Source organism: Drosophila arizonae, chromosome 4 (genome assembly GCF_054131065.1).
Source record: "Drosophila arizonae isolate 15081-1271.41 chromosome 4, UAZ_ARI_1.0, whole genome shotgun sequence".
Lineage (NCBI taxonomy): Eukaryota > Metazoa > Arthropoda > Insecta > Diptera > Drosophilidae > Drosophila > Drosophila arizonae.
The window spans coordinates 4,127,218-4,139,382 of NC_142924.1; the positions used below are offsets into that span (position 1 = coordinate 4,127,218).

At 44.7% G+C, this 12,165-nt stretch overlaps 2 protein-coding genes across 3 annotated transcripts; both read right to left on the reverse strand.

Annotated features, from left to right (window-relative positions):
• Positions 1-7,690: 7,690 nt before the first annotated feature.
• Positions 7,691-10,694, reverse strand: LOC108614749 (uncharacterized). Of its 2 annotated transcripts, XM_018008996.2 has the most exons (6): positions 9,342-10,694; positions 8,974-9,284; positions 8,765-8,913; positions 8,443-8,702; positions 8,089-8,371; positions 7,691-8,025 (listed from the first exon to the last, which is right to left on the reverse strand). In XM_018008996.2, the coding sequence occupies exons 1-6, from the start codon at positions 10,046-10,048 to the stop codon at positions 7,942-7,944; spliced, it is 1,794 nt and encodes a 597-aa protein (XP_017864485.1). In that variant the 5' UTR covers positions 10,049-10,694; the 3' UTR covers positions 7,691-7,941. The 2 variants fall into 2 exon arrangements, with proteins under 2 accessions (XP_017864485.1, XP_017864484.1); XM_018008995.2 differs by having other exon boundaries at positions 7,691-8,371.
• Positions 10,695-10,848: 154 nt separating this feature from the next.
• On the reverse strand, positions 10,849-12,152 carry LOC108613779 (uncharacterized). The gene has a single exon (XM_018007498.2). It carries the CDS (start codon positions 12,150-12,152, stop codon positions 10,953-10,955), a length of 1,200 nt encoding a protein of 399 aa, XP_017862987.1. The 3' UTR covers positions 10,849-10,952.
• Positions 12,153-12,165: the final 13 nt, after the last annotated feature.

The following is a 12,165-nucleotide window of genomic DNA, read 5'->3' on the forward strand; positions in this document are numbered from 1 at the left end:
TGTTAGGCTGGCACACACAGATAGAAAATTCATAATATACTTAGGTATCTATAAAATCTATATTTGATATAATGATTTTGTTATGATGCGGTTTACACACTTCACTGGGACAACAAATAATTTGTGGCTGTTTGTTAATTCATTAAGTTAGCTGGGCCGAAATGAAAATCATTTGCAATGGCGCCTGTGGCGCATCGAAGCCTTTGATGGCTTTCGTTATAAATGTTACTAATACGCCACGTAAACAAGTCCCAAATCCTTTAAAGCATCCCCAAAGAAAGCCGCATGCGGCAAAATTGAAAAGCAAAGCCAAACTCGGAAACGATAAAAGTGGCGAGGACATAGAGCAGCGGGCTGGCGGGGATGTCGGGAATGTTGGCCAAAGAGAAAACTGCATGCTGAGCGCAATTATGCTGGACAAACATTTGCCAGAACGGCCAAACGGGCAGAGAGAGAGAGATGGAGCAGATAGACAGAGAGCGACAGAGAGAGTGCGAGTGAGAGTTTCTTTCCTACCTCAACGTTTGGCACTCCACATTAGCCAAGGCGCCCATTGCCTGGATGTGGCACTTAGCATGCACCTTGGCACACGCATCAATACACACACACACACACACACACACAGTGAAGCTCTCTAGCTTTAGTGTACTCCAGTGCCTGGTTGGCCAAAGACAGACTTCAGTTCCAGTTGAGCAACAGAACAGACGCTGTCTCTCAGTCTCGTCCTCCATCTCTAACCCATTCCCAATCGCAGCCTCTCTCTGACTGGGGCCGTGGAACGTGTTATAACAATAGGGTGTCATGGTGGCAATATATTCCTTTTCCACTCCACGCACACACTCACACACAGACGAACGCTGGCTGCTGCTCGACTCGCTAGTCGGGCGACTAACACTAACGAGCAGTAAAACAAGTTTAAGATTTGCCGGCACACAAATAAAAACACAACCAGAGCCGAGCCCCTCATCTCGCATCTCCCTCTCCCTCTCACTCTCTCACTCTTTCTCTTTTCGTACGCTCTGTTGCTCCCTCTCTCGCCGCGAGGTCGCTGGCGGAAGCTGAGCGGAAGTTGGGCTTTAGCGTGCAATAACATAACCAAGGCACGTAGCACAAACACGGTACATTATATTGTATAAGCAGACTTCATTACGGTATTTAAACAGAATATCCACAAATTCTGACATGTCGAATGCGCCGCACTAAATCTGAACAATGGGCCGAAAACTGCCAGACAAAAATACCAATTCGAAAGGCATAAAATCAATCAATCATTGTTACATGCAATAAATATGAATACATATACTCCATATAAGAATGGGTATAGAATGCAAAACTTATTGCTTCTTAAGTTGATCCTTAGATCAACTCAATGTATATAGATAGGATAGAAACCAGACAGTTATCAATAACGAGGGGCAAAACCATAAAAGATTAAGTCGACGGGATAGTTACTAAGGCATTAATTCGAATTCCTAGTCTAAACTGATTAGATTATTTATTAAAAGTTATCTATCTCTAAATTTGTACCTGCCAATGCTAGTTTCCAGCTATATGAACAGCTCAAATAAAGTAGAGTTTATGAAGTATAAATTGTAACTCAAAATCATTGAACTCCTTTTTGCTTTATTAACTACGAAAGTAAAGGGTATCTATGTCAAAAATGTTGAACAAATTGGTTTCTAATTTCAAAGTATATTCAGCACTCTATAAAACTCTCTATCTCTCTCCCCTCTTTACCTCGCTTGCCATCGTTCTATGTATGCAGCTTAAAATCTTTTTTAAAAACAAAAACTTTCGCAGCAACCCATTGTGCCAGCGGGGCGTGCCAAGACACACACTAGGTTACACACTCACACACAGACTCACTCAATACACACACACACACATTCTCACGCTCGCACATACCCACATCAAAAGTCAAATTGTGAGCAGCGAGGCGATTCGAGCTACTCTTTGGAGTCAGAGCCCGTCTCGAGTCTCGACTGACTGGAGCATTCAGGTCTTGTAAAAATGCATCACGTAACCCGAGGGTTGGCCACGGCGCCTGGCAATATGATTAGACCCGCAGCCTGTGGACGGGCCAAAACTTTTGTCAGCAGGCCGATATAGAGCCTAGAGCAGAAGGCGGGGCAGTTGGTGAGAAGAAATCAGCGCCATATGCAGCCACAGACCAAAACTAAAACTGGGCAATAAAAATTTGTCGCCCAGCCAATAAATGTGCCCAAAAACCAAATAAAAAAGTAAAAATGCCAAGCGGCACAGAGACAAGGAGCATTCAGAGCTGAGCGAAGCGAAAAACATTTTCATTGCTGCCACAAAAAACAGTGAAAATAAAAACTAAAACTTGCCACAGCCCAAGGTGGCTCAGGTTGCCGTCCAAACAGATTCCAAGCAATAAAAAATTGAAATTAAAACTTCCACTTGTGCAGCTTCTGCTGCCGCTGCCGCTGCACGTTTCCTGCCTCCTGTCCACTGTCCAATGGCCACTGGGTCGACCAGTCGAGGCGAATGCGACACAGTTTTCACGCGAAATGGGTCGTTCAAATTATGAAAGCCACAAATGCGGCTTGCTCTAAATGGCCTCAACAATGGAGAATCTCATGCCCAGCTAGGTTAGCCAAAAGTCAAGAGCTGGGCTACGGATTCGATTAAACTAAGCGAGTGGATACATCTCAACGTGGATTGCGCATGATACATTTATATATGTATATGTGAATGACTTCGATACTGCAAGACTGATGATTCACTGATTGACTGATTGAGCTCTACATCAGTACAGCTAAAAAGAATTCCCGATGATAGAGTGGCAGATTTTTGATTGAACTACTGACCTCATATAATTCTCAGCAATAAGTATATATCCAATCAATCATGATTGAGTAATTGGCTAGTGGCTGACAGGCTGACTGATGGATAGATAGGCCAGCACCACTCAAAGCTGAAGCTAAGCACAGCTTCAATCACAAGAGAAATTGAAAGATGATTTAAAAACAAATTGAATGACTAACTGATCTAAACATATCCTAAGCAATACTCTAGACTCTGGCTATGCATAAAGTCAATCTGCTTTGGATTAACTCTTGGCTTCCACGTCAGCTCAATTTGAGCCGATAAAATTGCAACGATTGAAATATAGCATTTTGATTGAATGACTTACTTCATGATTTACCAATAAATGCAATCAGCTTCTACCCATTCAATCACAATTGACTCCAATACTTTTCACTGATGGAGCGGAAAATGCGTAAAAATAAAGTTGTAAACTTAATGAATACTTTCGTATTATTTCCAGTGAAAAGCCACCGCATCGAATGTCATTTCAATATAAAATCTGTCAGGCACTCAAAATTGTATAATAACAATAAAAAGACTTGACAAGTTCTATACGTATGTATACATAAATATATATTCCTTTTTATTGTTACTCTTAGCCCTGGCTGTTTTGTGTCCACTTTTTGCTCCCATTGCCGTCTGAGTGCCCAATAAGGTCAATGGGCAGACTTTACATTTTTTTCTTTTTCATTTTCATTTTCATTTTCATTTAGATTTCCATTTGCATTTTCATTTTCATTTTTATATTCATCATTTGCATTTTTTCATTTCGCTGTTGTGAAAAATCAAACAAATTGCAACCAAATTTTAATTGTTTTTCTGTCAACTGAGCCGCGCTAAGAGTGCGAGTGCGAGAGTGTGTGTGTATCTGTATGTGTGTGTGTGTGTCTAATCAGTATGGTTGCGCACACACATCCAGCATATTTCACACATCGTAGCAGCAGTCGACAGAGCCGCCTCATAAGAATAATGTGCGACACGTTCGAGCATAAACCGAATTAAGTATACGCCACGTTTGCCAGCTAGTCAGCCAGCGAGCAGCCAGCAGACAATCTGAAGCTGGAGCTGGAGCTGGCGCTGGAGCAGAGCAGTAGATGTGGGAGAGGGACAGAGATAGCAGCGGCAACTGAATGGACGCGTGGCCACAAAAACCAACTGCACACACGCAAACATACACACATACACACACGCACACACACACCCAGTCGCACAGTCGCTTACAAATATTCACAGGGACAAGCTAACACTCGCATTTTTATGCGTTGTAGCAGCTCCAAAGTGGCAGCCAAACACACACAAACAAACACACACACACACATACATACATAATATGGTTCCTTTGGCAGCATGTGCTAAATATACATATGTATATGCATACATGTATGTATTTGTGTGTGGGTGTTTATATATACACTCAGAGAAAATATGCTTGAGATATAATTTATGTGGAAACATACACACATACATACATGAAAATAGGATTTATGAAAATAGTAGTAGTAATAGTAATACGATATTTATGTAATTATAACTTTATATACATTTATGATATATATATTAATCTAATTTCAGGCGTATTTTCTTCGAGTGTAAAAATATATACAGACACCCACTTATACACCCATATATGTATATATATTTCATTTTTATTTGTGTTTTAATATATGCTATTTCTGAACTTTGAATTGGCTAACAAAATTAGCATTTGCCTAAAATAATTCGAATAAAAATAGATCAGTAACGGTTCACCAGAAAAGTTCACACTTGGAGCTAGTTATTGAACCCTGTTTTCAACTAAATGTTCCATTGAACTGGTCTGCTGCAAATGTGATAAGCGAGAGTAAATATTGAACCAAATAAATACTGAACTAACTGAACTAGCGCAACAAATAACAACCAAACTCGAAAACTATTGAAAGAAGGAACCAGAACTTTGGACTGCAACTCATATACCCTAGCTCATATCAAATCCAATTCTTTATTATTGCAAGATATCGCGATCCGTTCACATTCTCATGCTCATTTTCTCCGAGTGTACGTGAGTGTGGCAGCAAACCAAAAAGTTGAGATGCGAACGCCGTGCGAAAGGCCAACAGCGTCGGGGCGACGTCTAAGTGAATTTGCCTTAGTCAAATTTTGTGCCTGCCCTGGTCTAGCCTGGCCTGGACTGGCATTGCCTTAGGTCAGGCATTGGGCATTGGGCAACGTTAAAGGACTTTTAGCAACTGCTCCTTTGGGTGTCTTGTGGCGGCGGCTGTGGCCACTGCTGCTGCTGCTGCTACTGCCTCAGTCTCTCCGTGAGAGCTGCATGAAATTTGCATTAATTTGCGTGCTGCTGCTGCTTGCACAATAAAAACCAAATTATTTCAAATTTTCAAATAAATCACAAATTTTGACCAAAATTCGGCACCAGCAATAAAAACAGCAACAACATGAGCAGCTGCTGCCAAAACGTAACGCCAACGTCAACGCCGACGTCCATCATCGTGACCATTGCCGAGTTCACTGTGTCAATGGCTTCGGCTCTGGAGCGCCGACGAGCGCAGCCGAACGCCGACCGCAGAGCGAAGCCGCTGACTTAAGCGCGCGCTTGAGCACTACGAAAAAGCTCAAGAGTAAATTGAGTGAAACACGCTGAGTGGAACTCAAATGTGCTGGCAATGCTGCACTGCAGCGCCATTCAGTCAAGCAGCGATAGCCGCAGCACACGCTCGGGTTTGTGACTCGACTAAGCCAGGACGTAGCTTTTCAACACGAATCTTGGGTTCATAAACTTTTTGGTAAGCGCCGTTATAAAGTGTTTGCCCAACCAAAGGATTTTCAACTTCAAGAAATTTACATACATTAGCCCTTATGGGGGACCGTGCCGGTGCGGCTGGCAAAAGGGGGTTTGTTTTGTTAACCGGCTCAGAGGGCAATTCAAATCCTTTTACTTCCGCTCTAAGCAAAACAACGATAAGGCGCACGCTGAGACAGATGCGTCTGATAGCAAAGATTCACACTCAACCCCTGCACAGCCATCCCGCATACCCCGTCCGCTCTAGCACACGCCTTCAATGCGTAAGAGAAAAAAATATGATTACATATCGTATATTGTATATGTTATATTATGCACGGAGCTCGCTACCCACGCAGGAAAAGGGTTGACAGTTTACGCAGCTCCCCTTTATACAGTGCTCCCCCTGCCACACCCTACCTCTCGCCCTGCGGACACAAAGCTGAGACACTTTTAAGGCAATCAGCGCCCCAGGCTCAAACAAGACAGCGTATCAACAAAAACAACAACAGCACTGAATTATAGTCAGACAAATGGCGGATAGCCGACTTGCAGATACGCTGTACAACTGTACAGTTCGGATTATGGATAGTTCAACATGAATGAGTTGACTGCAAATAAGATATAAGCAACAAGAACTGGAAATGATAGTCAACTGGTAAATAACTAACTGGAAGATATCCTTTAACAACTGAGCTGTTGTCTTTCTCCGTGAATAAGTCTATAAAGAAATTGGCCAAAGCTGACCCTCTGTTTAGGCAGCCCGAAAAGCCAAGGGTAACAATATAAATTTGTCGACTGTAGAAAATCAAATCACTCGGCTCATATAATTTATTAGAGACTCTACTCTTGAAGGAAAGACACAGAGAAAGATATGTACGTAGATATGTATGTATTTAGAATTTCCACCTATTAATTACATATGAGCACACACAACTAATACACCCTCATTTAATTCACTCACAGAGTATTACAACAACAACATTAGAAACAACAACAACAATGTCGGCATTCAATTTTTAATATTTGCCTTGCAAATTTCGCATAAAATGCATTTGTTGTCTGCATACGAGTCAGTCGCCGCCCACTGCCACGCCCACGCAAGAGGGCAAGGGACAGAAATCGAGGCAGGAGCCTAGCCGTAGACGGCAGCCGGTAGGCAACAGGAAGCAGCTAGCAGCCAGCAGATAGGCAGAGAAAAAAGGAGGGGCAAAAAGGGTCAGCGACAAAAAGTGGGGAAAGTGAATGGGAAAATGGAAAATGAAGAGCGTGGGCAATGTCAACACATGGAAATTGCAAGGACAACAGCAAAAACTACCACGACTAGGTGAGCCAAGGAATAGTGCTATCGAAGGGATTGAGATAGGGAGTAGGGTGTGGGGAGTAGGGAGTGAGGAGTAGGGAGACTGCAACGGAAGCAATAAATTGGTTAGGTAAAAAGCTTGTCCTAGACGTAGACACATAGGCAAAAACCGAAACGCGAGACATCGCCGTAATTTGTGAGAACGAAACACAGGGAGGGAAGAGCAGAAGGAACGCGCGACAGCAGAGAAAGAGAGGAGACTAGTGAGTACGGCTATCACACGGAGTGCAGTTGCTTTGAAGCACAGTCAGCTATCCATAAAGTTATTTGCCCATGTGGCTGAGAACTAATAGAAAACGGGCAGTAGTAGAGGCAAGGGCTAAAATTGTCAGCCGACAGGGCCAACAATTATGGCCATAATATTTAAGAGACAACAGGGAAATGGCTAATGGAAACAGGTAACAGTTATGTCTGGAACGACAACCTATAGCAAAGCATGATTATATATTAAAGTGGTTGACTAATATTGTATATATATTAGATTAATTAGAGAAGCGAGGCCTTACTAACAGGCTGAGCTATAGTCCTTAAAAATATAGTCTTATGTAATATATAAAAGATTTATCAATACTTACTCAGATCCCAGCAGGTGGCTTCCATATGATGATATTGATGACTTTAAATGATGATGAAGTACTTGATGATTCAGAGAATGAGAATTCCAAAGGATGCCATGATATATGATATAGGTGTTTTGATGTTGAGCAACGAGCGCAAAGTATATAATAATAAGCTTTAATAATTTTTCAGCTAGCATCTCCGACTAACATACGAACTTATTGATAAGGTAAACTTTCAAAACGGGCAATCAGAGAGAGACAAATGTACGATAATAGTACGATGGATTGACAGACAAGAGAAATAGGAGGAATGCCTATCAAGACTGTAAAAGTTCACAAAGGCACATCCCAAACAAATTCTCAGATTGAAAATCTAAGACTTGCTTTACTCTGGCAGCTCATCCCTCTCATTAATCGACGTGAACCTTCTTGATGGCCACACTGGTTATCTCGGCCTCCTTGAGCTGCTCGTCCGTGGTGGAGTTATAGATATGCTTCAAGTACAAATTGAAATAGTCGGTATAGTTCATCGGTGTGGAAATGCGATGGGTGCGCACCGGAAGACGCGGCGACAGCGACAACATGCTCGCCCACTGCCCATCGCAGAGATCGTCGTAGCGCAGCAGGCCCACCTCGTGGCCGCCTAGGTCGCCCGGTCCCCGACACATGGGCTGGTGGCCATCCCACAGCTTCACGACGAACTCGCGTATCCAACGGGCCAAGTACAAGGCGCGACAGTCGCAGTGCCAGGGGTTCTTGTCCAGCTTAACAGCCACCAGTTTGTCGAGTCCGTGCAGAGAGCCGGTCGGCAAATACATTAGCTTATTGGAGTCGATGCGACTGGGGAGGGAAGACAAAGGCAGAGGACATCCAATGAGCCAAAGTGGTTAATTGAAGGGCAATAAACTCACAGTTTCTCCAGTTGGGTGAGCGGCTCGAATGCCCGGGCATCGAAGTGCTTCAGTACATTGTTATTCAGCATCAGTATTTTCAGGCTGGTCAGGCCTTTAAAGTCGTTGGCCTCCAGCGTAGTCAAGTTATTCGAGAAGAGCGTCAGTCGAGTGAGGGCGCTCACCTGCAGAAACAAGCCCGCAGGGATGCTGCACATGGAGTTCTGGCCGAGGAAGAGCTCGTTTAGATTCTTTAGCTCCGCAAAGGCATGGCCATCAATCTGCAAGGAAATGGCATTATGTAAATAGAGTCCCACTAAAACTCAATCAAATGGAAACTTACGTGACTAATGCGATTCATGGTCAAGTCGAGTGTCACCAGATTCACCAGATTATTGAATATGGTGCCCGAGATTGATGTGATGCGATTGTTGTGCAGCATAAGGGTGCGCAGACTCGTCAGACCCTCAAAGAAATCGTCGTCAATCTTGGCTGCAAACGGAAAGTTTTATTCAATCAATTAGTCAATACAAATTGAATTTAATGCCTCACCAATTTGATTCAAGCCAAAGTCCAAGGCCTTCAGCTTGGTTTGATATCGCATGCTGCCCGAGACGAGCTCCTCGATTCTGTTGCCCGATATATCCAGTTCCTCAAGCATCAGCTGATCCCTGAGCAGATTGGGCGGAAAGTTCTTGATCTGATTGTCACACAGATTGATGACAGTTAGCCGCTGGGCGTGATAGAACAGCGACTCGGGCAGCAAACTAATCTCATTTTTATTCAAATCCAAAAGATTCAAATTGCGCAGCTTCCAGAAAGTTCGCGGATCAATGTCCTCCAGCTTATTGTTCTGGATGCGACTGAAGAAGTGGGAAGGAAAACTTAGATAGAAATTAATAGAGTTGGCGCTTACTTACAGCTGTAATAAGCTGTCCAAGTCCTGGAAGAGATCGAATGGCAGAAAGTCGAGCACGTTGTTGGATATGTCCAGCTGCTTAAGAAGTGTCAGGCCACGAAAGGTATCCTTATGCAGGGTGGAGAGTGAATTGCGGGACAGATCGATGGCCACCATGTTCATGGGTATGACCTGGCTGACGGGCACCGTCTTCAGGTTCGTGTTCCAGCAGGTGAAGCTCTTGGTGTCCGGATTGCAGCGGCACACTCCAGAGGTGCAGTGGTTCCACTCCAGCTCGCTGCCGCTGGCCAAGTGCCAGATAGGCTGCTCCACGGAGCGCAGTCGGCTCTCGATCTGCCTGACACGCTTATCGAACTCCGAGAGATTGAAGATCGAGGTGACATCTCCGTTCGCCGATGAGTCTCTGCTCTGCCCACTCGACCTGCTTCTGGCAGTCTGCGGACTGGAGGCCATGAAGCTGTTCATGGTGTCATTTGGCAACGCCTTGATGAGCAGCAGCAGCTGCGACATGATCCTCAACGTCTCGCAGGCATTCAGCGTGCAGTTTCGAGTGCCAGCTGAGAGCAGAGGCATGAGATACCTCTGGCGGAACTCCTCCAGGCTCTGGGCATCCTTCGATTGTTGCGAATGAACCAACGAACAGTCCAGAACCAGCAGCAGCAGCAGCAAAAGGCAGACGAGTATCCGATTGAGTGAAGACGACGACATGGCAGCCACAATGAAGTGCCCCACGAGTAGTCGAAGCCTATTTATACCCCTTCAACGGCTGCATAATTCACGTAATTTGTGAAAATTTTCACATTTGCATCCAGCAATTACCTTAAGTAGTTCAGAAAACCGCATGGGTGCCAAGCTGAGTCGACGATCTGAAGCAACTGTTGTTTATATACACTTCTTATGTTATCAACCAGAGAGCTACTGTTATTAATAATTATTAAATGACTCATATCTGTTTGCTTTGGCACTAAAGGTCGTTCTTTCAGAGGGGTTTTACTCAAAATACATTTTAGCAAAACCATATTTCCATATTTTATATACCCAATTCGTTCAATATTTGTCTCAAAGGGTATTCTCAACTCGATAACGTATAGAATATTAAATCGGAAGTACGTTGGAAATAAAAAAAATTAAAAAAAACAGGAAACTATGCTCTATATAATACTGACATTTTCTCAATACTAAAATAAATTATTAAAACTAAAATATTAGGAATCTATAACGTTAGCTAATCAACTCATATAGCTGCCAGTTGACAGCGCCCTCTACAAGCACCTTAGCGCAATTACAGCCTGTCCCTAGTATTTCAGCAATACTTTATCTGTTCCCATTTTTCATTATCCCTTTATAAACTGTCCCTCGTATTATCTACTCCCACTATTATGGAAACAAATTTCTCTTTAGATGGCGCGCTAGAATTACAGCGAATTCGTTTAAGCGCCACCTAGCGTCATTTGCTTCAACTATGCAGCGCTCCCTGACGGCCTCTCTGAGAAACAAACTCAGCACCATCTGGCTGCAGCACAGTTTATCATATCAAGCGCCACCTGGAGGCAGCATCTCTACAATTTTAAATAAATTAACTGCTGGATATTTGGAATTTCACATTTGCTATCTACGCACGAAGATAATTTGACTTATTGGATGCGAAAGCCAACTGCAACGACGGCACGCAAAGGAAATCCGCAAGGCGTTTGAATTTGGCCAGCATGGTGTTGGGAAAGGACAGCGCACCCAGGTCGTCCACGCGAAGCATATGGGCCTTCTCCAACTCGCCAGCCAGCCTGACAGGCTTCGATGTATCGAAAGGAATGCTATTCTCGATGCACTTCTTGAAATCATCCAGTCGCTCCTCAAAGTCCGGCACAAAGACGCACGGATCCAAAGCGAGCATGACAAGACCTAAATTTGAGGTCGGTCCCCTCCCCTGTTCCGAGTCCATGGAGGCAACGCGTGTCGCATAGTTCGCTCCAGACATAACTCCGCAGAGCACATCAATCATGGTGGCCAGGCAATAGCCATTGTGTCCGCCCGCAGGATTGAGTCGGTTAGCCCTGAGCGCCAGGCAAGGGAAGATGGTGGGATGGCCGCCCTCATCCATGGCCCAGCTACTCGGTATACGGTCATCATTTAGATACGCCCACTCCAAGGCGCCCATGCTCTTCGTACTGGCTGCCATGTCTAGCATAAAATGTGAGTCTTTGCCGTCTGCGCCAAATGCCAAGCAATTGGCTCCAATGCTAGCGTCCCGACCTCCCGGAGCCACCATCATGGCCGGGGTATTCGAGAGCACCAGTCCAATGCAGCCTCTGGCCATGGCTCGGAATGCATACCAGGAGGCCATCCCGATGTCATGGGATCTTTTGGCCACCACAAAGCCAATGCCCGATTTCTGCGCCTTGTCTATGGCCAGATCCATGCAATAGTTGCCCACAAAGACGCCCATGGCGCCGTGGCCATCCACATGGGCAGTTACCGACGTCTGACTGATAATCTCCGGCTCGGCCGTTATGTCCACAGTGCCATGTTGCAGATCCTTCAGATACATCTCCAGCCGACCGATGCCCATGCCGTGGATACCTCTGTAGTCCGCCGCGAGCATAATGTCGCTGATGCAGCGCAGCTTTTCGAAAGGAACGCCCACCCGTCGCAGGCAATCGTGAATGAATCGACGCGCCTCACCTTCCAGGACCAGAGAAGTAGGCGTCGTGTCCGTCACACTGTCGCGCTGGACGGCGGGCTGGCCATAGAATCGCCGATACTGGGAATGTCTAATAGTCGCCCCTTGTAGGAGTTGCCCGAATTTGCTCAACATATTCGCTTTCTTT

Excerpts from the sequence above, each read along its gene's own strand:
- LOC108613779 (XM_018007498.2), bottom strand. The coding sequence starts at position 12,152 with ATGTTGAGCAAATTCGGGCAACTCCTACAAGGGGCGACTATTAGACAT.
- LOC108614749 (XM_018008995.2), bottom strand. The coding sequence starts at position 10,048 with ATGTCGTCGTCTTCACTCAATCGGATACTCGTCTGCCTTTTGCTGCTG. Across the intron at positions 8,914-8,973 it reads CTTTGGCTTGAATCAAATTG|CCAAGATTGACGACGATTTC; the intron begins GTGAGGCATTAA and ends TTCCGTTTGCAG. Across the intron at positions 8,372-8,442 it reads CTCACCCAACTGGAGAAACT|TCGCATCGACTCCAATAAGC; the intron begins GTGAGTTTATTG and ends TTCCCTCCCCAG.